This window comes from Lynx rufus, unplaced genomic scaffold, assembly GCF_022079265.1.
Source record: "Lynx rufus isolate CCGP_SWC_20201006 ecotype Redwood Valley unplaced genomic scaffold, mLynRuf1.p SCAF_2, whole genome shotgun sequence".
NCBI lineage: Eukaryota > Metazoa > Chordata > Mammalia > Carnivora > Felidae > Lynx > Lynx rufus.
The window spans coordinates 54366120-54392691 of NW_025814834.1; the positions used below are offsets into that span (position 1 = coordinate 54366120).

The 26572-nt window shown below is 36.7% G+C and overlaps 1 protein-coding gene across 3 annotated transcripts in view; it reads left to right on the top strand.

Moving 5' to 3' along the window:
- ZNF385B (zinc finger protein 385B) overlaps positions 1 to 26572 on the top strand; it is a 318788-nt gene that overhangs the window by 251819 nt on the left and 40397 nt on the right. For 2 of the 3 annotated variants that reach the window (XM_047085894.1, XM_047085896.1), the window contains one exon: positions 6424 to 6534. In XM_047085894.1, the coding sequence (XP_046941850.1) occupies positions 6424 to 6534 (111 nt within the window). Of the gene's footprint in view, positions 1 to 2036; positions 2076 to 6423; positions 6535 to 26572 lie in introns of all 3 variants that reach the window. The other variant, XM_047085895.1, reaches the window with a different exon arrangement.

A 26572-nucleotide genomic window follows, 5' to 3' on the forward strand; every position in this document is an offset into this window, starting at 1 on the left:
CCTGGATGCTTAAAATGTGAGGAAATCAGAAAAGGGAGAAAAGAAACCCAAAGTAGGGGTGGAGCAAAGAAAATAGACTTTTATGTACCTTCTCATGCCTCACTATTTTGCTTAACAGTCACTTCTTTTTCCGGTCCCAGTTTATACTGTTGGGTTTTTGTTTTTGTTTTTTTCATGTTTTAATTTTTATGATTATAGATATGTCCTTATGTTGGACTCATCCTACCCTATCTAGTCTGGAACAATATCTGACGTATTAGGCCTGCAGAAATGTTTGTTGGATGACTGATTTTTATTTTTATTTATTTTTTTATGTTTATTTTTATCTATTTCGAGAGAGAGATAAGGAACAATCAGGGGAGGGGCAGCGAGAGAGGGAGACAGAACCCCAAGCAGGCTCTGTGCTGTCAACATAGAACCCAGTGCTGGGCTCAAACTCACAAGCCATGAGATCATGACCTGAGCCAAAACCAAGAGTCGGTTGCTTAAGTGACGGAACCACCCAGGTGCCCCTGGATGACTGATTTTTTTATTTTAAAAGTCAGGGATGCCTGACTGACTCAGTCAGTGGAGCATCTGACTCTTGATCTCAGGGTCATCAGGTTGAGCCCCACGTTGGGTAGTTGGGTGTGGAGATTACTTTAAAAAATAAAATCTTTAGGGGCGCCTGGGTGGCGCAGTCGGTTAAGCGTCCGACTTCAGCCAGGTCACGATCTCGCGGTCCGTGAGTTCGAGCCCCGCGTCAGACTCTGGGCAGATGGCTCGGAGCCTGGAGCCTGTTTCCGATTCTGTGTCTCCCTCTCTCTCTGCCCCTCCCCAATTCATGCTCTGTCTCTCTCTGTCCCAAAAATAAATAAAAAAAACGTTGAAAAATAAAAAATAAAAAAAATAAAAAATAAAATCTTTAAAATAAATAAAATAAATACATTTTAAAAGTAAAAAAAAAACAGTTTATACTTCCATTTAATAGAAAAACTAGTATTGCCTGTTCTATTGTACAAAAAGTGCTTACCAGATGCCTTTCAGAACATTGGTTAAAATAGATGGCTAAGTTTCAGATGAAATTTTTCCATCTTTGAGAATAGTACAGATACCTGGCCACTTAATCACACTGAAGAAAACCTTGTAAAAAAAATAAATAAAAAGAAGAAAAAAAAAGAAAACCTTGTACAATCCTTGAGCACTCTGTTTTGCTTTTTAATTGGGTGGTGCTCAGTTTATTCTAACACCCAGACCCACTTGATGGCTAGTGCAATCATTTTAAGACTCTTCCAAGAATATAAATCAAATTTCAGGCCTTGTGAAAATTGTTGAGATGGTAGGGAAGTTTGTATTTCTCTGTTCTTTGCCAAAAGTTCCCACTAGCAAAATTACCTACAATCTAAATATCATGGAGAACGAAGCCATTTGATGATGTAGCCCCTCCATTCAATTCTCTCTCCACCCATAGTGTTCCTCCTGCCTTTAGTGAGGTGCTGCTGTGTTTCTTTTCCCTGAGGCTAAGTTTTATTTGCAGCTGCATATTTTTATGTCATAGCCTACACTGTGAAGACGTGTATTACTTTGTGCTATGCTCAATGAAAATAGTACTTTTTAAAAATTAATAGAGATTTATGGTTCCATAATCCTGGTAAATACATCAAAGATACCTGTTTGCTCTTATTCTGATATTGAAAATATAAAAGATGGTGTGATAAGGCCAGCTACATTAATTCATTTATAAGTACTGTAATATAATAGTTCATTTGTCCACACATAGCCTCCAATTATCTCCTCAATTCCTGGTAATAGCCACAACCCCATCTTTCATTTTTATTACCTACCAGTTAATTGCACTAATAGGTTTAGCTTTTCGTTTCTACATGATTTTCATTAGGAAAAGTGGCAAGTGTTAACTCTTGCTGCTTTTTAGTTAGTAAGCATTTCAGACTTTTTAATCAGAGATGAGCAAAGAAAATAAATTTTTAGAATTTCATGAAAATGTGCTTGCTAGCCTCAAAATTCCAGATGACTACTTCTAACTTTTACTTTTTTAGAAAAGAAGAGGCTTATTTGGGACCAATAAATTCTGCCAGGTAAGGAATATTGGAAGCTAGAGCTATGTGGAATTTTTTTCCTTAAAAAAAAAAAAACAAAACCTTCTTTAGCATAGTGTACAAAGAATCACAATTTTCTCAATCCATATACAGCTTTCTTGTGCAATATAAATGAACATGAGCTAACTTAATATGAATATTTAACAAACTATTTGTTCATTTTAAAGTAATATAAATATTTTAATAGAGATGTTTGAAAACACTTGTTTATTTTGAATAATCAAATGTCTATGAGAAAGCCAATTGATGTTTGAAAGAAAATTCATACTCTCATTTAATTGTAATATCTTCAATAATTTTCCTGAGTATTTTACATATGAGATCATTATGATACATATATATACTTTTGACTATACTAAACTGACCGCTTGCATCTATCACATTTTAGGATTTATGAGAATGTTTTATTCACCCTGATGTTTTATTCATCCTGAAAACTGGGAATTGAATAAAAGAATTACCACTAATTTAGTTATCCATATCTCATTGTAATTACAGAGAACTGACATGCATTCGTGGAAGAAAAAAAATATGTTAGTATAAATTAACATCATAGTTATTATTTTCATCTAACTTGTAGAGTGTTACAGAAATGCTAAGAAAAGAATTCAGGATTTTATCACTTAATACTTTTTTTTTTTTTTAATTTTTTTTTTCAACGTTTATTTATTTTTGGGACAGAGAGAGACAGAGCATGAACGGGGGAGGGGCAGAGAGAGAGGGAGACACAGAATCAGAAACAGGCTCCAGGCTCCGAGCCATCAGCCCAGAGCCCGACGCGGGGCTCGAACTCACGGACCGCGAGATCGTGACCTGGCTGAAGTCGGACGCTTAACCGACTGCGCCACCCAGGCGCCCCTATCACTTAATACTTTTAAGAATAGAGGGAAAGATCGGAAAACCTTCTCTCTGTTATTCCATGTCTGAATCCCACTGAAATGACTCTGGTACTTGTAGCTCTTGTGTCTGGTGGCAGATACTCAAAATCAGCAAGATAGTATCTGTTTCAAGGTATCAGCTGAGTTGGCAAGTGAACAATCTTTTTTAGACAATTTAAAGTTTTTTTTCAACTGAATTGTGTTCCCCAAAATGACATTTGAATAAGAAATATAGAGGGGTGCCTGGGTGGCTCAGTCAGTTAAGTGGTCAACCCTTGATTTCAGTTCAGGTCATGATCTCACAGTTCGAGAGTTGAGCTCAGCACGGGACCTGCTTGGGATTCTCTCTCCCTCTCTCCCTGCCCCTCCCCTGCTCACACACTCTCTCTCATAATGAATAAAAATTTAAAAAACAAACAAACAAACATAGAATTCTGTGATAAACAGCAGAGGAAGACAAAAGAGATTTAGATGGGGGAGTAGGGAAGGGGAGAAAGAGGGAGGAAGGAGAAAGGGGACAAGGGGAGAAGGGGGGAGGGGGAAAAGGGAGTGAAGGGAAGGGGGGAAAGGGTGGGGAGTGAATCTTTTCCCAAAATCTGTGTAAAAAAATATGGAGACTCAAATGGAAAATAGAGAAAATCTGTTCCAAGTGAGAAACATAGGGGATAAAATTTTTACAGGATTAGTGGTAAGTTGTGCAAAGGATAAAAGGCAGCAAGAGTTAAGGACAGGTGGCAAGTAATGGGATAAAAGGGCTGTGTGTTCATTTAGTTGATTTTATGAAGATGAGTAGGATTATGTGTATAAAGTAGAGAAGTCAATTCTGGTCAATTCTTCAAGCATTTCTTGAAGGAACCTCCTTAGTTTATTCTTCAGAGAACAGATGGCTGGGAACCTGCCTGCCTTTGTATCTGGGGTGCTCATCCACAATTCACCTTTTAGGATAGATTGCTCCCAGCCTTGGGAACACTAGGGGATATTTTCAGGCTGATGTGTTGCCGATGTGAGATTTAAGTAGAATAAAGTTGTACTAGGAGCTATTTGAAAAGTTATATTGGCAGCTAACAATTTCAAAATTTTAAAAGGAATGTTTATATTCAAGGGTCATGTTGGAGCTATCAGCAGGTAGCTTGGTTTACTAAAAACTTGGGACTAGGTTATTTTAGATGTGTCTTTTGTCTTTGTTTCTATATGGTGGTATGGGAGCCACAGGAATATATGCATTTATTTTAGATAATGAAAGTTTTCATTTTTAATGTTAATTTTCTTTTTTTAATGTAAGAAAGAATACATTAAAGCTATGATTTCATGAATATTATGGCTATGTTGTCAAAAAGTCAATTTTATTTTGATTTAAAGAAAAAATAAGTAAATAATAATAGCATAATATATGAATATGGCAAGAATAATGAAAGCAGCATACAGAAAACCGGTGTTTGGGAAAAATTCATATAGTTTTATCCCATGTAGTTCACACAGAGCCAGTATTTTTCAGACTCTAAGAAGAGATAACATCAATAAATTGCTCTTATTTTTAAACTTTGCAAAACAATGTACTATTTTTCATCCTGCCATTATAGTTAGGCTATTTTATTTTTAAGCCTGTTCAAACTGATTTGCCATCTCTAGTAACAATCAGAAAATATAGTTTCAGGGCACCTGGGTGCCTCAGTCGGTTGAGCATCTGACTTCAGCTCAGGTCATGATCTCATGGTTCATGAGTTCGAGCCCTGCGTTGGGCTCTGTGCTGTCAGTGCAGAACCCACTTTGGATTCTCTGCCCCCCCTCTGCCCCTCCCCCACTCATGCTCTCTCTCTTTCTCAAAAATGAATAAACATTTATTTTTTTTAAAAGTATAGTTTCATGTTTTACAAGGGGATGAATGAGGCTTAAGTGTATGCATTTGTGAATAACCTAAAAAATGAACTACAGTTCTATTTTCTGAACTTTTGAGATTTTCTTTACCTGTGGAAGGTTTTTTTTTCTCATTAAGTACACTTAATACATCAGTTATGACCTTGAACGAAAGAAATCTCCAGATTTTCCAGTAATGATATTTTACATTTAGTAGTTAATTGTAATACTCTTAACAATTTTTCTTTTTTATGTTTTAAATTATCACACATAAAATTGACTTTTTAGGGGTGCATGTAGTTCTATAAATTTTAACACATGTAAACTCGTGTAACCACGACTACAGTCAGGATATAGAATAGTTCTGTCACTCCAGAACATTCCCCTCTTCAAATTTTTGTTCTGTATAGTGGGAATACATTGTCCTGTCATGCCCCTAAAACTCTTAGCAAAAATAGGCTACTTTACTATTCAGTAATTCTGTAATCCACCCTCTTTTCTAATGTACTTAAGTTCTTCTAATTGCTAATTTTGTACTTTGTTGATTTATATTCCTGATCAGGGATGGTATTCATTTCTCCTCTCTACCAAATATCATCAACTAATCCAATCCTAAACTCAAACCTCAGGAGATTTCCTACCTGATGGTGTCAGTGGATCTGTCCTTATTCGCATTACATCGGTTTATAAGTAATGCTTTGTTCATCATCCGCATTGTTTTTTGAACTGCCAATTGTCTGATGTTAATGCTGGAGATTATCTGGAGTACACAAGAGAATCACCACTCTGTCTCTCTTTTTATAGGCTCTACAAATAGTGTTCTTACCTTTTCCCGGTATTTTCATGGCTTTATGCCATACTTTGTCTATTGTTGAGTACTTTCATCACCATGAGTTTCTTTGAATATGTATGGAACATGCAAACCAAAGGAAGGAAAGTCACAGGTTATAAGTCAAAACTTTACTTGATCAGTAATTAAACAAAGGTTGCATGTTAACCAATCTGCTTTGGGTATTTGAGTGTACAATTGTGACATGCATTTCAAGTAGGATGATGTCAATCTATAGCACATAAAACATATTATTTTAACATAAAGATCAGAATTTTCTATGTTGTAATATGAGCCTGTCATTTACAAAATTTTGCCATAAATCAAAAATTTAGAAATTTAAATATATGCATAGTAATCATCATTGAGGTAATTTCAGACCATCTTATGTATCATCACCTCATATAGGGAAAACATTAACAAGTAAATTTGGACCCTGAACTTTTGATCTTAAATTTTCTTATTTTATGATTCTTTTAAGATTTTTCAAGGTTCCTTATATAGGTATAAGATTTCTTGAGATGTTGTAATTCTCCTGTGACTTGGTTGGGGGCGGGGGAGAGAGGGTTATTATTTCAAACCAGTTTTTTGTTCTCATTTTTAATTACTGGAAACAGGTACATTACTATTGAGTGAGATTCTTTATTATCCCTGTTTGGGAACTACAAGTTAAAACCCTAAGAAATAATATAAATACTTCTACTTGCTCACACTATTGTCTGTCCTTTGAAGTTGTAAATTGACTATTTTATCATTTGCTCTTCAGATGGATCCTGTGCAAAAAGCAGTCATTAACCATACTTTTGGAGTGTCCATTCCCCCAAAGAAGAAACAAGTTATTTCTTGTAATGTCTGTCAGCTTCGCTTTAACTCAGATGTGAGTATCACCTTTTCATTGCTCTCTGTAGTCTGCCAAGCTGAAAGTCTGATTGTTCTGGATATGTATATCTCTTCATACTTACATGCCCTCCAGCAGCCACTCCCACTGGTGGCCCACTTTCTTTAGTGTGCCACATTTTCCGATTCAGATTCAACATAGAAACCTGAGCAACAGAGTGGTTAATATCAAAAATCAAGAATTTCTCTAATCTCACTCAAATTATGTTTACTTTGCAAAAATACTTAAATAGCAGAAAATATTTTTTAAGGTTTAAAATACAATGAATGCTGAAGAAAACCATTGTTATTTCTCTTTATAACAAGTGTCACATTTTATGTGTATGCCAAATCATATTAAATACCTGAGAGAAGAATTTATTATACAATTTATATTTTCCCACAACATGGAAGTGTAGGGAAATCTTTGTAAATTATTTTATCTGGCCAGCATAACCATCCTGCTAAAAAAAGAAAAAGAAAAGGATATAAATCATTTATTAAAATAAATTTTAAAATGTAAAAATAAGATAACATGAAATTAAAATAATATTAGAATGTCTATAATACCCAATTACCAAGTAAAGCCAATGACCAAGACAAATCTGAATCTACAGCTGTATATTACATGTGTTATTTCCTGAGTTACTCCATCCCAGAAGCCATTTTTCAAAGAACATGTTACACGATTCATGTTTCTTGCAAATACTAAAATAATAAATACTCTTATTTACATATACCATTAAATGATATTTTGATAATTCTATATAGGAAACATAATAAAACTTATATTCATTGGAAAAGAGTGCTTTTGTCATGCTTAATATGATTTGTAAAGGTATATTTAATGTGATTTCCATTAAAGGTCAAATAAATTTTTATGGCACTTGATAAAATCCTCCTCAACTGCCTATTCAAGAATTAAAGTGTTCCTAAAAAATTGAGAATTATATAGTATCAATTCCTTTGAAGTCTTAATATTATCATCTGTCCCCAGATTCATCTATAGACCCTGCACAATCCCAATTAAAATCCCAGAAAGCATTTTTTGTAGAAAATGCCAAGCTATTTCTTAATTTACATAGAAAAGAAAAGCCCTATAAGAGCTAAAGCTTAAAAAAAAAAAAAAAAAAGAACAACAAATTTTGAGGACTTCCACTTCTTTTTTTTTTTTTTTTTTTTAATTTTTTTTCAACGTTTATTTATTTTTGGGACAGAGAGAGACAGAGCATGAACGGGGGAGGGGCAGAGAGAGAGGGAGACACAGAATCGGAAACAGGCTCCAGGCTCTGAGCCATCAGCCCAGAGCCCGACGCGGGGCTCGAACTCACGGACCGCGAGATCGTGACCTGGCTGTAGTCGGACGCCTAACCGACTGCGCCACCCAGGCGCCCCGAGGACTTCCACTTCTTGATTTCAATAGCCACCTTAAAACCTACAGTAATCAAGACTGTAATGTTGATGAAAGAATAGTAGACACATTGATCAATGGAACAAAACAGAGTCCAGAAATAGACCCATGGCTATATGATCAGTTGATATTCAACGAAGTTGCAGTGACAATTCAATGGAGAAAGTCTAATCTTTGCAATAGATAGTGCAATTGGATATCCACATGTAAATTGTAAAAAAGAACCTTGACAGCTGTCTCATACAAAATTCAAAAATTAACTCAAAGGGACAAGTATAAACTTAAAAGTATAAAACTTCTAGAAGAAAACACAGGAGAAAATCTATGTGACCTTGAATTAGGCAAAGATTTCTTAGGAAACAAAAAGTATGAACTATAAAAATATTGGTATATTAGGCATCATCAAAATTAAAAACTCCTACTCTTCAATGACACTCTTTTACTTTAAGAAAATGAAAAGAAGAGCTGCAGTTTAAATAACTTACAACTCAATTAATAATAAATGGCCAAAAGATTGAAACAAGCACTTTACCAAAGAAGAAAAAGGAATGACAAATAAATATGCAAAACAGTGCTCAACACGATTGGCCATTAAAGAAGTACAAACCACAATCAGATACCACTCCACCTATTAAAATAATGAAAATTAAACAAATTGATAATACCAAGTGGCAAGGATGAGGAGCAACTGGAACTCTCATTCATTGTTGATAGAAATACAAAATGGTGCAGGGACTTTGGGAAATAGTTTAATAGTTATTTATAAGAAATTTTATGAAGTTATAGATACATTTTCCATACAACCCAGCAATCTGACTTTTAGATATTTATCCAAGAGAAATGAAAACTTATGTTCATACATATGTGTCACCTAGTAGCTTTATGCATAATTGCCCCAAACTGGAATTGACCCAAATGTCTATCAAGTGATCACTGGGTAAATAAACAAAAGTATAGCCATACCATGGAATACTGCTTAGTGATAAAAAGAATGATGTACTGATAACATCCTACAGCATGGGAGAATCTCAAAGGCAGTATGTTTTGGACTCAAAGACTGTATACTATATGATTGCACTTATGTAACTTTCTGCCAAATACAAAACTATGGGGACAGAGATCAGTAGTCAACAGGGACTGAGGATGAGGTTAGGGAATTGACTACAAAGGGTACGAGGGATATGAGGGAGGTTTTTCAAGTGTGAAAATATTCTATATCTTCATTACTGTGGTGGTTACACAAGTTTTTTTTCAAAACTCATAAAACTAAATACCTGAAAAGGAATGTTATTTCATAGAAAGTTTACCTTAGTAAACCTGGCTAGAAAAAAAAAAATCAAAGTGATAGGAATCATGAAATATTTTGTAAATAGAAGACTAATTAATGATAGAGATATAACTATTAAATATATTGAACTACAATATTACTACTAGATTTAAAGTATAATAGTTAAACGACTTTTGCAAGAAAAGACAGAATAACAAATGTTAAAATAGATCCAAGTATATATCACAGTTTTGCATAATTATTATCCACATGTCTGTGGTTACCTAGGGAAATTAAAGTCTCTGTAACTTTATGAATATAAAATGGCAGTGTTGGGGTGCCTGGGTGACTGAGTCAGTTGAGTGTCCAACTCTTGATTTTGGCTCAGGTCATGATCTCACGGTCGTGGGATCAAGTCCTGTGTCAGGCTCTGCATTGACAGCACCCAGCCTGCTCGTGATTATCTCTCTCTCTCTCCCTCTGCCTCTCTCCCACTTGCTCTCTCTCTCCCTCAAAAATAATAAATAGACATTTAAAATGGAAGTGTTTACTACTTAACTGACCACTTACAAAATGTTATGTCCATCTGAAGACATGATCCATACTTACGTCTAGCATTCCCACTGCAACAAGGCTGGATGTCAAAAACGTCTCATAATACAAACAGGTTGCAAAGTGAAATTGCAAAAATTTTGCAAAAAAGGCAGACTTTCATGAAATCTATGAATGTCATGTTAGAGAATTGTTTGATGCAAAGCCACTGACAATGGAGGATCTGCCTGTTAGAAGAGTTAACTTAAGAAGAGAAAAGTAACAAGGTTGATGATAGATCGGCTCTTCAAAAAAAAAAAAAATGTTTTGGGACACCTGGGTGGCTCAGTCAGTTGAGCGTCTGACTTCAGCTCAGGTCATAGTGTCACAGCTTGTGGGTTCTAGCCCCGTGTGGGCTCTGCGCTGACAGCTCAGAGCCTAGAGCCTGCTTCGGATTCTGTGTCTCCCTCTCTCTCTCTCTGCCCCTCCCATGCTCACTCTGTCTCTCTCTTTCTCTCTCAAAAATAAATAAAAACATTAAAATTTCTATTAAGAAAAAGGTTTTGACTATCAAGTGGATAATAGGGACTTTGGGGCAATTATGAATCCCTTGAATTAAAAAAATAACATATTTCCATGGTTCAAAAAGCAAATTAATTTCAAAACATACATTGAAAAATCTTGTTCCATCTCATTCCCCATCCTCCCACCCTCCAGGCCATTCCCTGTCTATCTGTAACCACTTGAATATTTCTTACATATCTTTCCCGAGTTTGTTTATACAAATATAACCAGGTATAAATATTCTTATTTTCTCCCTTTTCTACATAAAAGTTAGTGTACTATTTATACTTTTCTTTGCCTTGAATTTTATACATAACAATATATCCTAGAGTGTTGTCCTTATCAGAACATACAGAGGCTCCCTGTTTTTTTTTTTTTACAGATGTGGTAGGCAAATGTGTCCACATCCTAATCTCTGAAACCTTTTACTATGTTACCTTGTACGGCAAAGGGGAATTAAGGTAGTAAATGGAATTAAGGCTGCTAATCAGCTGACCTTAAAACAGATTATTCCGGATTATTTTATGGCCAAAGATCCTTATAAAGTAGAAGTGGGAGACAAAAGAGAAAGTTAGAATGATGTGATGTGAGATCAACTTGACTGGCCATTGTTGGCTTTGAAGGTGAGAGAAGGGGCCACAAGCCAAGGAATGTGGGAAGCCTCTAGAAGTTGTAAAATTAATAAGAAAATTTATTTTACCCCAGAGCCTCCAAAAAAAGAACAGTCTTGCCAACATCTTAGTTTTAGCCCAATGATACCCAAACTTCTGACCTCCAGAACTGTAAGATAATAAATGTGTTGTTTTAAACCACTAAGTTTGTGGTGGTAATTTGCTGTAATAGCAAGAAAAAACTAAGAGTAGTCTACGTGTGGATGTTCCATAGTTTATTTAAATAGTCCCTTATGGGTGAACACAGGTTGTTTCTGATCTTTTGGAATCACGTAGATTTTCATAGTCAATAAATGATAGCTAGGACGTAAATTCAGGTCTCTTGCCTTGAAAGCCATAGGTCTTCTTAGTATATTATGTTGCCTCACATAACAATCTTACTCATTTACTTAGCATGTATTGGGCTCCTATTTTATGCCTACCATCATACTCGGCTCTAGAAACCAGCAGCAACTTTTACTCGCAAACAATATGAATGAAAGCATCTAAAGATGAACTTTCTTAGATCCTCTTAGAACATGTTGCAGGTCTTCTGCTGTATGTTTTTATGAGTCCATACTCAGAGAGGCCATGCAGTATAGAACTCTGGATTAAGTTTTTGAATGTGATTTAAATCCTAATTCTGAACTTGATAAATCACTTCACCACTATGGGTCTCAGTTTCCTCTTGTTATATAACCTAAAATAGACTACATGATCTTTTGAGAGGACCATTCCAGCTCTATGATTAAAAATCATTTCCATGGCATTTCTGTTGGAAGGACAGGGTATAAACACCTCCACCTTACAGGTGGAACAGCTAAGACCCCAAAGGAATGACTACAAGTTTTATTTTTCATTTGTGTCATGGGTTGGGTCACAAGGAGGAATGCCAATCTCCTTTCCATGCCCCAGGATTACTCTGGGAGTAGGTTCAAGTTTGACTTGAGTTTCATTTGATGTCAGTAATTTTCTTGATACTTACTAATAGAGACATGGACAAATGTATACAGGTGAGCATGTGACCACCAGCTTCCCTGTCGCCACCCAAAAGTTCTGCTGACAGTGGGGAAAGAAATTAATTTGTGAGTCATGCTAGACTCTGGGCAGTAAAGTCACAAAGTCTAGATGGCAAATTCACAAGTGTGACATATACATGTTCTCCGTGTTTAGTAATGGTGCTATAATCTGCATAACTGAGCTCTGAAACTGAGCATTTTTTATTTGGGGGAGAGTTTATTATTTTATAATTACCCTATTTACATTTTAATGTAAGAATTAAGGAGATGCTCATCCTTATTTTCTTTAATAACATTTCTAAATCAGCCTGAGACTGAATTGGCTTCACTCTTCAGTGTAGAAAATATGTTTATTGAAAAATCTGGAAGGCAGATTTGCACAGTAAACAGACTGCATTCCGCAGTTCTCCATTACCCATGTAAAATGTACCACGGCAGGCTTCGTGCATTAAAATTCAATGTGACCTAGTTTAAGTGTCCCGTAGCCCCCTTTGTCCGGCTTTTATCATCTCAGTAGAACTCCACTGTTGGAAAGCAAAAGGGTACAGCTTTATTTACACGATATACTGTTATGCAAATGAGCAAGCATTAATCACAAACATTTCCCAAATGAACCTTTACAAATTAACACCATTAACTTTGCCAGGGGCAGGCACTGCAGTCCAGGAATAATATGTCTTTCCCAACTGAGTCCCAGACATTTGCAAAGATTTGTGCAGCACCCAAATCCTTAGTTTCTTCTTGGCCACCTTTTTTTTCTAACATGGTTGAAGCTGAGCACTGAGTGAGTTGTCCTAAGCCTGAATGCCCCTTTCTTCTCCAAAGAATGAGTGTACTGAAACTACAGTGTGGTCATAAACTGATAAGCCTAAATCTGAATCTTTACCCTTTAGCTGGGAAATATATTACTAGAGCTAACCCTTGCCAGGGAAATAGGTCTATACCATCCTGTAGTTGGTTAAAAAAAAAAAAAACTCTCAAAATTATTGGGCATTTGGTTTTCACATGAAAAGATCAGAAACTAGAGCTAACATAGACTTTTAAAATAATTTTGAGGCTAAATGTTTTCTCATTTTTGGTTAGGTTGACAGCTGGCAGATCCTGAAGATTTTCTGATTTACATATTAATTTCATTTCTTTGGATAATAGTAGCAGAAGGATAAAGGAAACTGATCCTCAAACAGATCTGACACAAAATCAGGGCAACTTGATTTAAAAATAGAGATGATCTCCTTTTATTATTATTATTATCATCTCAGAACACGGTTAATCATAAACACCCTTAATATACTAGTAGGTCCTTTATGCTTCATAGGCAAATTGAAAGGAGAACATAATGATCTTTTTAATCAAGTTTTATATACTCTAATTTAGGAATTGACCCTGAAATTTTGATACTCAGCATTAATACCACAATTGATTAAGCATGAGATGTAGTGTCCCTAATTGCTGACCCCACAGGCTTTCATTACTCATTTGGTGCTACCCCGTTTGATGTTTCAGATTTACAGTATTACCTTTGAATAGTACAATAAGCTTCGAATCACTTATTGTTCTCATTTTCTTTATTTTGCCTTACTTTGTAGTTTCTCCAGATTTTTAATTCTGTTGTGTCGTTCTTTGTTTGGTTTTTGCACTTTGGTTATCCAGTAGTTCGCTCTCTCATTTTAGTTCTTTTTGCTGTGTTCTATTTCCTCATGTCTCGAGGCCTAAACAGATGACCCCATGCCATTTCATTGATTTACGTTGGACTAAGTACAAATGGACGGGAACTGAAGGGTTCGCTTAGAAGTTAAAATGTCAGGTTGACCAACCTTTGTGTGAGCATTTGTGTGGGTGACCTGACTCTCCTATTCTTTACTATAAATCTCTCTGAAATTTCAGAAAGTGCAGTCCTTCCACAATCCCCGTCAGTTCCTGTCTGAGCGCAATTGGTGTGTAATCCGTATGTCCTCAGGGCCTTCCCTCAGCATTTTGCATCCTTGCCTTCCTAGCAGTTTTCTTTTGGATCAGGTTAAGTATGCCCTCCTGGCTCTTGCCACCTCTCTCTCTCTTTTTTATTTTGATCTTATGCCCACTTCCTGATTTCTTTAGCAGTTCACAAAATACAATACAAATTCTCCGTCTTGCATAAACAAACTGCCCCCATCCACCATCTGCCATTGAAGAGGCTTTAGTGCCATTTCTGCCAGAGGACTGGCATCCTCTGTCATCCGGCAGAGATTTTAGCAGTCATGAGATTAGGGAGAAAGCCACAGCTCTTGGGCCCACGTAAGCGCCCTCTCCATGTGCTCTTGGCTGACCTTCCATCCCCTTTGGCCACTGGGCCCGACTCCACCTCTCCACCAGCTGTCATGGGGCAGCAGGTCCCTGCAGCAGCTGCCGGCCCTTCCCTAGGAAGGGCCGAGTGGCCGACAGGAACCCATTAGACTCTGTGTTCGAAGATGTCCCTCACAGCCAAAGCTGAAGAGGCACTCAGCTGCAAGGGCAGCTACTTTCTTTTTCCGAAGGGTCAAGCTTTTTATTAGTCACCATATGACAGTCCTCCAGGAGATTCCACATTTTGCTATTGGCTGCCTAGTGCTTGCTTTTACCTCCAGAAATTCTAACCATGAGTTATCAGTGTTTCTCTTTCCCTGTCAAAACACGTTCTTTTCTACTGAATGACTACGTTCCTCCTTCCTTTGTTCTCTATCTTCCTTCTCCCCCCACTCCTCACCCTTTTCTCTTTTCCCCTTCTTCCTCTTTCTCTGACACGAAAGTACAACAAATATACTAGTTTCCCAGTCCTTCTTGGACATCTGTAGTGTCGTCATGAAGCTTTTTTGAGGTTTATAACTGGATTTATTGCTTTAAATTCAGAGGTACTTTACTTGGAAAATTCCCTAGAAGGCAAAAAACAAACACTTTGAGTTTATTATTTGAAACTCTAACCGGCATATTATGTAAAAAAAAAAAAAAAAAGTTTATCCTGTATTTCCTGAATTCTTAGACATTGCATTTGATAGTGTGTTACCCTAACCGATATGTTAAGGAAAGAAAGCTTCGAACATTCTTTTTTTTTTTTTTCATTATTTGACCCTCCCTACATCTCCATGGTCACATACATCCGAAAAATATCTACCTGTGTTGATTCTGCAGATCAACTGCTAAACGTTCCCTCCTCTCCAAAGTACATGTACAACCATTGCCTGCCACCCATACACATCTGCTCTATTTCTCTTAAAGCCTTCTAGCAGCTTTCTTAGTCTATCCATTTATACTATGTTTATATTCATATAATTGTAAAGAAATTGTCTAATCTCAATTATGTATAATGAGATATATATAATTTGTTATGTATAATAAGATATGTGTATATAATTTGTTATGTGTGTATATATATGTATATGTGTGTGTGTGTGTGTGTGTGTGTATACATAATTTGTTAGGGTTTTGTTTTAAAGAATTGATGCTGATAAAATATGAGGGTTAGAGTTTTAAAAGTACTGGTGCCTACGTGGCTGGGTTTCACCTGTATTAATAGTGGTCTCCCATTCAGCGATGAAATAAGCCATGGAAGTTGCTTCTCACTGAGAAGGGAGTTTATGATGAGGAGGTTTGGAGAAAGCCACACTTAAGCTGAATTCTGCCGCTGGTGATTAAATAAAGAGATACCAGTGTAATAATAACCTCATTGCTGGGTTGGGAACCGAAAAGCTTGTTGTAAAGTTTACAACTATCAACTGTTAAGCAGTACAAATTATTAGATAAATGAATAATTTTGTAAGTTTGAAAAACCAACTGATTATGTCAAGAAAAAGCCACTGAAGATAGAAGGAATCAATAGCATCAAATGGAAATCTAGAAAATGATAGCCTGCTTTTGTCAAACATTTTACATTTTTCCCATAAATAAGACTATTTATATTGATTCTTAGGTGTGGAGGGTAGCGAAGCAGATAGGAGGTAATTAAAAGCATAAATCTCAGGAGCTTGGGAAGGTAATTCTGTGCTTTGCAGACAGAGCTGACAAAATGATGAACATTTTTTGCTTCAACTTGACAGAAATATAGCGATGGTTATAGGGAAAAGGAACATGCCGAGCTCAAAGTTTTCTTCAATAACTCTGTTTAACAAAGCTCTTAACAAAGTGTAGTCAGCTTTTTTGAAGCATATAGTAGTTACTTATTAAATTAAAAAAAAAAAACCTTGCCTCCAAAGTAGGCAAGTAATATTACAAAAATGCCACAGTCTTTCTCAGCACTACCTTATTTTATTTTACTTTATTTTTTTATTTAATTTTCTTTAACATTTATTAATTTTTGAGAGACAGAGTGTGAGTGGGGGGAGGGGGCAGAGAAAGAGGGAAACACAGAATCCAAAGCAGGCTCCAGGCTCTGAGCTGTCAGCACGGAGCCTGAAGTGGTGCTCGAACCCACAGACTGTATGATCATGACCTGAGCTGAACTGAGACACTTAACCGACTGAGCCACCCAGGCGCCCCAGCATTACCTTATTTTATTTTATTTTTTATTTTTTTTTTTAATTTTTTTTTTCAACGTTTATTTATTTTGGGGACAGAGAGAGACAGAGCATGAACGGGGGAGGGGCAGAGAGAGAGGGAGACACAGAATCGGAAACAGGCTCCAGGCTCTGAGCCATCAGCCCAGAGCCTGACGCGGGGCTCGAACTCCCAGACCGCGAGATCGTGACCTGGCTGAAGTCGGACGCTTAACCGACTGCGCCACCCAGGTGCCCCAAGCATTACCTTATTTTAAATGTGTATTTGGATAATTTAGAACAGATCCTAAATTCATCACAAGGAAAGACTAGGATAAAGTGAAATTTTTGAAAAATGGTGAGCATTATGACTTATAAAAACTCCTCAGGTCCTATACTTGACTAATGAGGAAATCATGCAACACAAATAATTCAATATTTTTCTGGCTTTTCTCAAGACACATAGATGCCTCACATGACATGCTACTTTAGGTATTTATATGTGTTCAATAATATTCAAAGTTACAATAATTAGCCAATATGATGCTGTGAAGAATAGCAAATATGAATGTTACAAGGAAAGTGCCAAAAACCACCCCCATATATCAGAATATATTCTCAACAGAAACTGTTTAGTACTACAATTCACTATCAATACTACAAGCTTTGGTACATTTCCACTAAATACAGGTTTGCTGGGAAAATATGAATGACACCTTTAAAAATTACTATGGGACTTCTTTTTTTTTTTTTTTTTTTTTTTTCCTGAGTAAAATCCCTGTGTTAGCAGCTCTTGTAGGTAAAAGCAAAAGGATCCTGAAAGGATTTTCAAGTCGTTTTGTTGGTGATTTTGGCCATCTAAAATTTGTCTTGCCACTTGGGGTTTGAGGAAGATTATTGAAAGCTTGTGTATTTTCCTTCTTTGTGTGGTATGGATTTCCTTAGTTCAGATTGGTTGTGGAATCCTTAACAAGCAGATTCATGTTTTACTCAATTTTAGCGGTTTGAGATTCTTCAGCTAAAAATTTATTTAACGTATAATTAGAAATCAGGTAGAATTTCGAGGCTGAACACCTGTAGTTTTTTCTCAATAATTAGCTACTGCTTTAAAGTTATATTCATGTTTTATTTTTAGGACATGTTTGTTTCCCATAGTTTGTTTTATATTCTGCATGCCTCCATGGGCAATTGGCTATAATTTTCACAACCTTCACAACCCGAAAAAAAGTAATACTTATGTAAGACAAAAACAAAACAAAAAAAAGCCTGGATGCAACAAAAACTAATTTTGTCCACTCTGTTGCTTTCAAACAAGTGGCTGATTCAATACAGTTCAGAACCTCCTGCAAAAGAGGTAACTTTTAGCTACTTTCATCTCTCAGCATCAGTTTGAGTAAAATGTGACATCATTTGCTCTAGAGACCAGAGAACTTTAGATATGGTGGGTCAGCATAAAGGTCAGTTTTGAGGGAGAAAACCTGACTGACCATAAGAAATTTTATGATACATAGCTCAGGTTGGAGACAGGGGATAATAGCACATGAGGAGGTCTTGCTTTAGCCAATTACTAAAAAATTCAAGCTAGGAATCTTCATTGGAAAATAGTGTCGCTAGTTAATATGACTTCTTCAAGAAGAGTAAAGAAGCAGCCAACTTAGCCAGGGACAGAAGAGTCTCAAAATAGTTCTTTCCTAGAAAGGAGGATTCGAGAAATAGAAGACAGTTTCCCCATCCTCACAGACCTAATTATTTTGCTAGGGAAACAAAGCTAATACACTTAGAAACACTGATTAACTGTATATTGTAAACTGTAAAGTAATATTAATTTAGAAAAGGAGTCAGCAGAGAGGCTGGAATACCCACAAACCGAAAGCTAGCATTTGATGGATGCCTGTTCTACCAGGCTCTATAGTAGATACTCTCCACATATATTATCTCTGTATTTGCACAGAGGTTCATGGACGAGGTAAAACTATGAAAGACTTGAGAGATGGTCAGGATGAGGGAGAGAGAATTGAAGGATTATAAATACTAGAGCTAAAACAGAGGGGGCTTCTTAAGGGTGTGTTCTATTTATAGGCTGCAGAGAATCCATGAGCCTTCTAAAATTATGCAAAATTTTGCCTACCTGCATACCTGAAACCACGATCGCTTAAGATAATGATTAAAGTGATTGAATCTTTCATTCTAGCAGAGTGAATGTCCACAGCTTCCTTTGGCAATATGTTCCAGGATTTAATCATTTTTAGTGGCTAGCATTTCATCTTACCTAATCTTGAAAGAAGGAAAAGGAAGTAGGGAAGTAGGGAGTTAAGGAAGGATGAAAAGGAAGCAAAGAAGGAAGGAAGGAAGGAAGGAAGGAAGGAAGGAAGGAAGGAAGGAAGGAAGAGGGAGTGAGGAAGGAAGGAAAGAAAGAAAGAAAGAAATGAAATGAAATGAGATGAGATGAAATGAAATGAGATGAAATGAAATGAAATGAAATGAGATGAAATGAGATGAAATGAAATAAAACCTTGGTCTTTTTTGGGGCGCCTGGGTGGCGCAGTCGGTTAAGCGTCCGACTTCAGCCAGGTCACGATCTCGCGTTCCGTGAGTTCGAGCCCCGCGTCAGGCTCTGGGCGGATGGCTCGGAGCCTGGAGCCTGTTTCGATTCTGTGTCTCCCTCTCTCTCTGCCCCTCCCCCGTTCATGCTCTGTCTCTCTCTGTCCCAAAAATAAATAAAAAAAAAAAAAACGTTGAAAAAAAAAAGTTGAAAAAAAAAAACCTTGGTCTTTTTTTTCTTCAATTCCATCTGCTAAGGCACATGAAGAGCAAATATTGTATTCAGTACTCAGAAAACAGTTCTGATGCACAAGAACTCCCAAGAATATGTCACTCTTGTTAAGGTTATGACTTTTGGGAGCTGAGAAAATGATTTGACTCTTAATTTGTGTTACCTTCAGTTAGAAGTGTATTTTAACTCTTATAAATAAAACTGTATTACTTTATCAGTGGTATACCTGACACATTTGATACCAGAAACAGATAATTTTAATATCCCCTCTATAGAACAGTCACTTTCAGGAAAAAAAAATATGAATTGGGGCGCCTGGGTGGCGCAGTCGGTTAAGCGTCCGACTTCAGCCAGGTCACGATCTCGCGGTCCGTGAGTTCGAGCCCCGCGTCGGGCTCTGGGCTGATGGCTCAGAGCCTGGAGCCTGTTTCCGATTCTGTGTCTCCCTCTCTCTCTGCCCCTCCCCTGTTCATGCTCTGTCTCTCGCTGTCCCAAAAATAAATAAACGTTGAAAAAAAAAAATTTAAAAAAAATTAAAAAAAATATGAATTTATATGAATAATAATGAAGTCCAGAATAAAACTCAGAAACATTTTTAAAGTTTTAATATATTACTAGACCACTTCATATTACAGTACAAAAAAGGAAAAAAGTAAAGGATTGATTCTTTTTATTTATATGAATGTATTTTAAATAGAAAAAACTTAAACCTACATATTATTCTTCACAGTAGTGAGTAATATTATAATAACAAATAAATGAATTATAATAAAATCAAAATTATAAAAAGATACAACCTACATATGTACTAAATTATACCAGTGATAGTTTATTTTGTTCTTCATTGCTTAGTTTTATTTTTTTTTTTCAACGTTTATTTATTTTTGGGACAGAGAGAGACAGAGCATGAACGGGGGAGGGGCAGAGAGAGAGGGAGACACAGAATCGAAACAGGCTCCAGGCTCTGAGCCATCCGCCCAGAGCCCGACGCGGGGCTCGAACTCACGGACCGCGAGATCGTGACCTGGCTGAAGTCGGACGCTTAACCGACTGCGCCACCCAGGCGCCCCTCATTGCTTAGTTTTAAAGCACATTAATTTAAAAGAATTTTAAAGATTAGCCAATAAAATCAGTAAAATTTGTCACATATAAGCTAAAATCCGTATTTCCCAAACAAAAATAATGCACCTCACAGTTGATACTGTCTCACTCCTAAATTTTAAACACAAATAAAAATTCTAAGCAGTCATGTAAAATGAGAGAATGTTTATTTCTTTGTCTTTGCAATCACTGTACTAGCATTGTTTATTTGAGATCAACTATTGAAATGCTAGGATATGAGCTGCACAGGATTCACAGACTTGAACTACATCTGAAATGAACTTAAATGATTTTTAACCATTAGGAACTTACTTTCAAAATAATAGGTAAGCAGAGTCATTGTCCATTGGAAGTTCAATTATATAATTGCAAGTTCTCTGCATTAACTTCTGTGTAGTTAATTAAAAGAGAAGTAACAAAACTTTGCTGATTTAAGCTTGCATATATATTATTGAAATTCAACTGTAACCACAGCATTTGTTTAGAATGTGGAATGAACAAATTTTATTTTCAGGAAGATTATTTTATAACTATGTTTAGAATTGCCAGCATGTTTTGATAGTCAGAAGTAGGAGGTCTTCATGTGATTGTGGCCACTCTTGATACCTAAATGTTCACTGTATTAGTCATTTAGTTTGATAGCTTTATTATTACTTCTAAATTATTTATAGACAGGACAACCCCTTATTTCCTGGACCTGAGGTAGACAGCCTCATTTTCAGTATACCACTGACATTTGTTATTCAGTTTATAGGAATTCTGGTTCTGCTTTAAATGCATGTTACATTTAGCATGCAAAATTATGTAGTGCTAACTTATAATCAGCAAATAGTTTTCTTTTTATCTTTGATGATGCCCACTGAGTGTTCTCTGAAATGTAGCTTTCATTCTCTCTGACCTGTGTGAGCTTGAGGTGATTACCTGGTTTTTGCTCTGGAAAAAAATACCGTTCTATGTTATTTGAGAGATACCTATGGAATCCTTTTATGCAAAGATTTATTTGTTTATGTCATGAATCTTTATTGGCTTGTCTTACATCATTCAAGAGGGATGGAAAAAGATAGATTCACTAAGGCAGTAGTTGTTAAAGTTTTGTAATTTAAATTGCTTAAGGCAAAAAAATGCCCTATATGCACTTTTAAACTAAAAATACCAACAACCTCTTTTTATGATTTAATTTATACATTTACACAGATGGTCATAGAAGGGGGTATTCATCAACATCTGTAAAGGTTGAGAAAATGATGAATATTTGTAAAATGCCAGAATAGAATTACTGAGTTTGCAGATACAGATAAAAAATACAAAATTTGAATATCTAAAAGATATTCTCTTCAAGCTAGTTTTCTAAAGATCTAAACATTGAGTAATTGTCTTTTGCATAAATTTCCCTTTTTATAGATGCAGTAAATTCTTACTAATTTGGACTACATTAATTAGGAATTTGTGATAATTCAGGTATAGGGTGAATTATACTTTTGTTTGGTCCAAATCCTTTCTTCAAAGATAATGCAAATGAATGTTGCAAAGGAGATTGAAGCATGGAGATTTAAAATACCAATGGAAACAATTTTTTTAAGCTTACTTAAGCACTTTAAGGATGCTCATTAATATATATGCAATGATATAATTTAAAATAATTCTTACATATTTTAATGAATCACCTAAAAATCTCTGGTAGCTAACAGCATTTCTTCAAAAATGTTCCACTTTTTCAACCTTTTTTTTTTTTACCATTTCATTATATGCCTCATCCAAATTAGTTTACGTTAATGAGGTTTTTCTGAAATTATAACCATTTCTTAATATCTAGTACTATTCTCTTTTTTTAAAAGCAAATGAATACATTTGTGACTTGGTTAACATTTCTCTGAAAGTCTTTTGAGTCAAGTGTTTGAACTTAAGTAATATCTAGATTTTATATTTCAGGTGAAAGAGACATTGTTCTGAGGGATGACTTATCCATTTTAGTTATCTGCACTGATCAAATTAACTGAATGATCAATAAATCACTGATTCTGTGTTCTGACCTGGGGCTATCTTGATAGACAAGTGAGGGAACCACTGTATTTAAGAATTATTTTACCAGTAACTGAGTGACTGGTCTGTTCCAAATTTGTTCATTGCACATTGAGACTGATCAAGTAGCCAGACCCCCAAGATCATACCAGCTGGTGACCCTTTTTTCAACCCACTGCTTTGAATCACAGGCAGAATTCAGTCAGCAATCTGGAAGAAGGAGGGACTCATTTGATTATGGCCACTCCTTACACCAAAATCTTCACTCTGTTAGTTACCTAGAACTCTGAAAATTCAGGGTTCTAACCAGTTATGCACATTTCTGATCTAGTTCTTGCCACTTGTCCCTTTGCTCACCACGCTGCAGCCACCATGGCTTCTTTTGATTTCCGAAAATCTCCCAAGCTGCTTCTGTCCCTCCCACATTTTTGGTCTGGTCCAGAGTCCTCTTTCAGGTGTCACCTCGGAGAAGCTTTTCTAGACTCCCTGGTCTAAACTAGCCCACTCCCAGTAGTAATTTTATAACACCCAGTAATTTTCCTTCATGGAATGAATCACGGTTGGTAAAGATATCTTTATTTACATAACCGTTCATTTAGTATCTGTTTTCAGTGCATGTGCATGTGTGCACACACACAAACAATTGTTGGCTCCATAAGGGCAGGGAGTATGTTTTGTGTATTGCTGACTCCCTGGTGCCTAGCATAGTGCACACATATTTCTTGAATTAATAAGTGGTCCTAAAGGGAGATTTTTTTTTAAAGAGTAAGAGTGGGGGAGGGGAAGATAGGGAGAGAAAGAGAGAGAAAGAAAGGGAGAAAGAGAGAGAGAGAGAATCCCAAACAGGCTCTGCACTGTCAGCATGGAGCTTGAGGAGGGACTCCATCCCAGAACTGTGAGATCATGACCTGAACTGAAATGAAGAGCTGGATGCTTAACCCACTGAACCACCCAGGCACCCCCTAAAGGGGATTTTTTTAATTTATGACACCCAAGGATTGGTTGAGAATTACTGAATCCATTCTCTACAATGAAAACTATATCTCACATGACCTTAAAGGTCCCATCCCCAGACCTTTTTTGCCTCTAGATTATCCTAAGGAAATGAAGGTCATCTTTTATCAGAGTAACTAAGGGAGAGAGTCTATTCTGTTTTAGATCCTCTCCTCTGAAGTCCGTTTGGGCCTAGTGGTCTTATCTTTTAATCCTGGGTTTAAATCCAGGGTCTTTTTTCTGGTGGTATAATGTTGGATAATTACTTAACTTTTCAGTCTCTTGGGCTAATAACAGTTGCCTTACATACTTTCATGAGGATTAAATGAGATGGTGTCAGTAAAGTCTTAGCACAGTGTCTGGTACACAGGAAACAATAAATAGTAACTATCTGTCACTATTTTTATTATTGAACTCAGAATAATTTTTGTGACTTGTCATTGTGTTTGCAGTCTTCTGGCTACTATGTTCTCTCTATGGCTCCCATTCTTCAGTTCTTTGAAGTGATGAGTGAGGCACTATGATTTTCCTCAGGGCAGTAGCTATAAATAGGTTCTTTATTTCATACAAACATGGCTACCGCTCCACTTCTATGCAACATTATCAAATATTCTTCCAGGACACAAAGACCTCATATTATATTATTTTCCAGTTATTTTATGATGTTGTTTTGAAATTATAGAAAAATATTTTAACATTTAAGATGTTATTGTCCTTCAGTAAGACTATAGTTTGTCTTTTATAGTTGTGTGTATGTATTTTTAATTATTTTTCCTTTGTTCCTTTAGTTATCTTTCCTTTTTATTTCCCTTGATTTCTGTGTTTTATTACTTCCTTGTATATCCAGCTTTTCTGGTGTCTTTTCTGTATCCTGTGCCAACTTTTCTTCCTCATCTTATCTATTAAATAGAGCTGTTTCTCAAAATTCTTTCCTCAGATAGGTTTTTCTCCCCCTTTCTACTTAATTTCTCAGGAATCTCATCCATCCCCAGAGTTTCATCTATCATCTTACCATGGGGCTCCCAAATGGGTGTCTCTAGTCCCAGCCACTTTGTTCAACTACCATTTGCATTTCCAGTTTTTTGTTGAACCTCTGCACTGTGCCCATTAGCAGCCTAACTAGAAGATGCCCAAACTGAGTTTTCATCTTCCTCTGCAAATTTCTCATCCCACCATAACTGCATTTTTTGTTAATCGTTTCATTATTTTCCCAGTCAATTGGGCCTGAAACTTTTAGAGAACTCTAGTTACTTTTCTTCTTCTACCCTTACTTTAATTCTGTTGGCAAGTAATTGAGATTCTCCATTCATTCATTCATTGATCCATGTAATCAGTATCTATGAAATAAATGCCTAGAATGTCTCAAGCAGCGTGCTAAGTATAAGAGATACAATGAAGAGGAAAAATCTTTTTTTTTTTAATTTTTTTTTCAACGTTTTTTATTTATTTTTGGGACAGAGAGAGACAGAGCATGAACGGGGGAGGGGCAGAGAGAGAGGGAGACACAGAATCGGAAACAGGCTCCAGGCTCTGAGCCATCCGCCCAGAGCCCGACGCGGGGCTCGAATTCACGGACCGCGAGATCGTGACCTGGCTGAAGTCGGACGCTTAACCGACTGCGCCACCCAGGCGCCCCTGAAGAGGAAAAATCTTATAAGGGCAAGCCTAATGAAGGTTATTGTCTAGTGATGGAATATAGGCATTAATCAAATTATTATAAAAGTTAATAATTAACTTTTAGTTGTGAGATGTGCTGTGAAGAAAGGAATTCAAAGAGTTAGGATGTGGCCTAGTCTGGGGGATCATGGAAGGCTTCCTAAGGAAGATGTTTGGGCTAGGTAGGTTCTGAAGGATGAATAGGAATTAATTAGGAAAAGAGAAAAGGAATAGTATTTTAGGCATGTGCAAAAGGATGGTATACTATCATTATATTCAAGCCACACTCTATTTCAGTCCCTCAGAGAGTGACAGAGAGCTGCTACCAAATGAAACTAGAGGTAGGTAAGAAGTAGACCATACAGATCTTGAATAGGGTTATTTTAGATTTTTAACCACAAATAGTGAAAAGGTGCTGAGGATGTTGAGCAGAGGAATGACATGATCAGATTTGTATTTTGAAAATATCACTCTGGCTGCCATGTGGAGATTGCAAGAGAGCAAGAGGGGCCTTTGAGTGATCACTAAAGAAGCTGGTGGAGTAAGATGAGGGCATTTTGGACTAAAGTGGTTGTGACAGGGACATAAATTATTAGCTGGATTAGAGAAATATCTAGAAGCTAAAATCTAGAGAACTTAGTAATTGATTGAATGTGGATGTGGAGGTAGAATGTGACAGTGAGAATGATCCCTGGATTTGGCTCTTACAACAGATGTAGAGGGTTGCTATTGACAGACAGCAAATGCTGGAAGAGCACTAGGTGGTTTGGGCAACAAAGTATAGACAAGTGATACCACTTGTTTGGTATCACAGGAGTTGGGTTTTGAACTTACATTTAAGTGCTTTGAGGGGCACCTGGGTGGCTCAGTCGGTTAAAGTCCAACTTCACTTCAGGTCATGACTCACAGGTCGTGAGTTCAAGCCCCGCGTCGGGTTCTGTGCTGACAGCTCAGAGCCTGGAGACTGCTTCGGATTCTGTGTCTCCCTCTCTCTCTGCCCCTCCCCTGATCATGCTCTGTCTCTCTCTCTCTCTCTCTCTCTCTCTCTCTCTCTCTCTCTCTCTCTCTCAAAAATAAATAAACATTAAAAAAAATTTTTAAAAAGTGCTTGAGTTATCCAAGTGGATATTCTAGGTCTGGAGCTCAAAAGAAAGACGTAGACTGGAGAGGTGGTTAGGGAAGTTGTAGTGTGGGTAAGACTCATCTCTTGATTGGAAGGTTTTGTCTGAGAAGACAAAAAGGCCTAAAACTGAACTTTGGAATATATCAACATTCACTGATTGGGCAGGGGAGGGTGAGCCTGCACATGGTTCTGAAAGGAAGGTGGGGGGATGCCAACCTAGGAAAGAGCTGAGAAAGAATGCCTTCCAAAGAGGAGGCGAAAGGTCAGCAGGGTCAGGTGCACCCTATTGCTCAAGCAAGATGAGGAATGCAAAATGTTCTTGGCTTTAGCATGTAGGGCATCAGTGTGTTGGTGATATCTGTTTCAGAGGATTAATATCGACCAAAATCAAGCAGAGGAAATGAAGATATGCATACGATTTAACAAATGAATCTGTGAAAAGGAGCAAAGT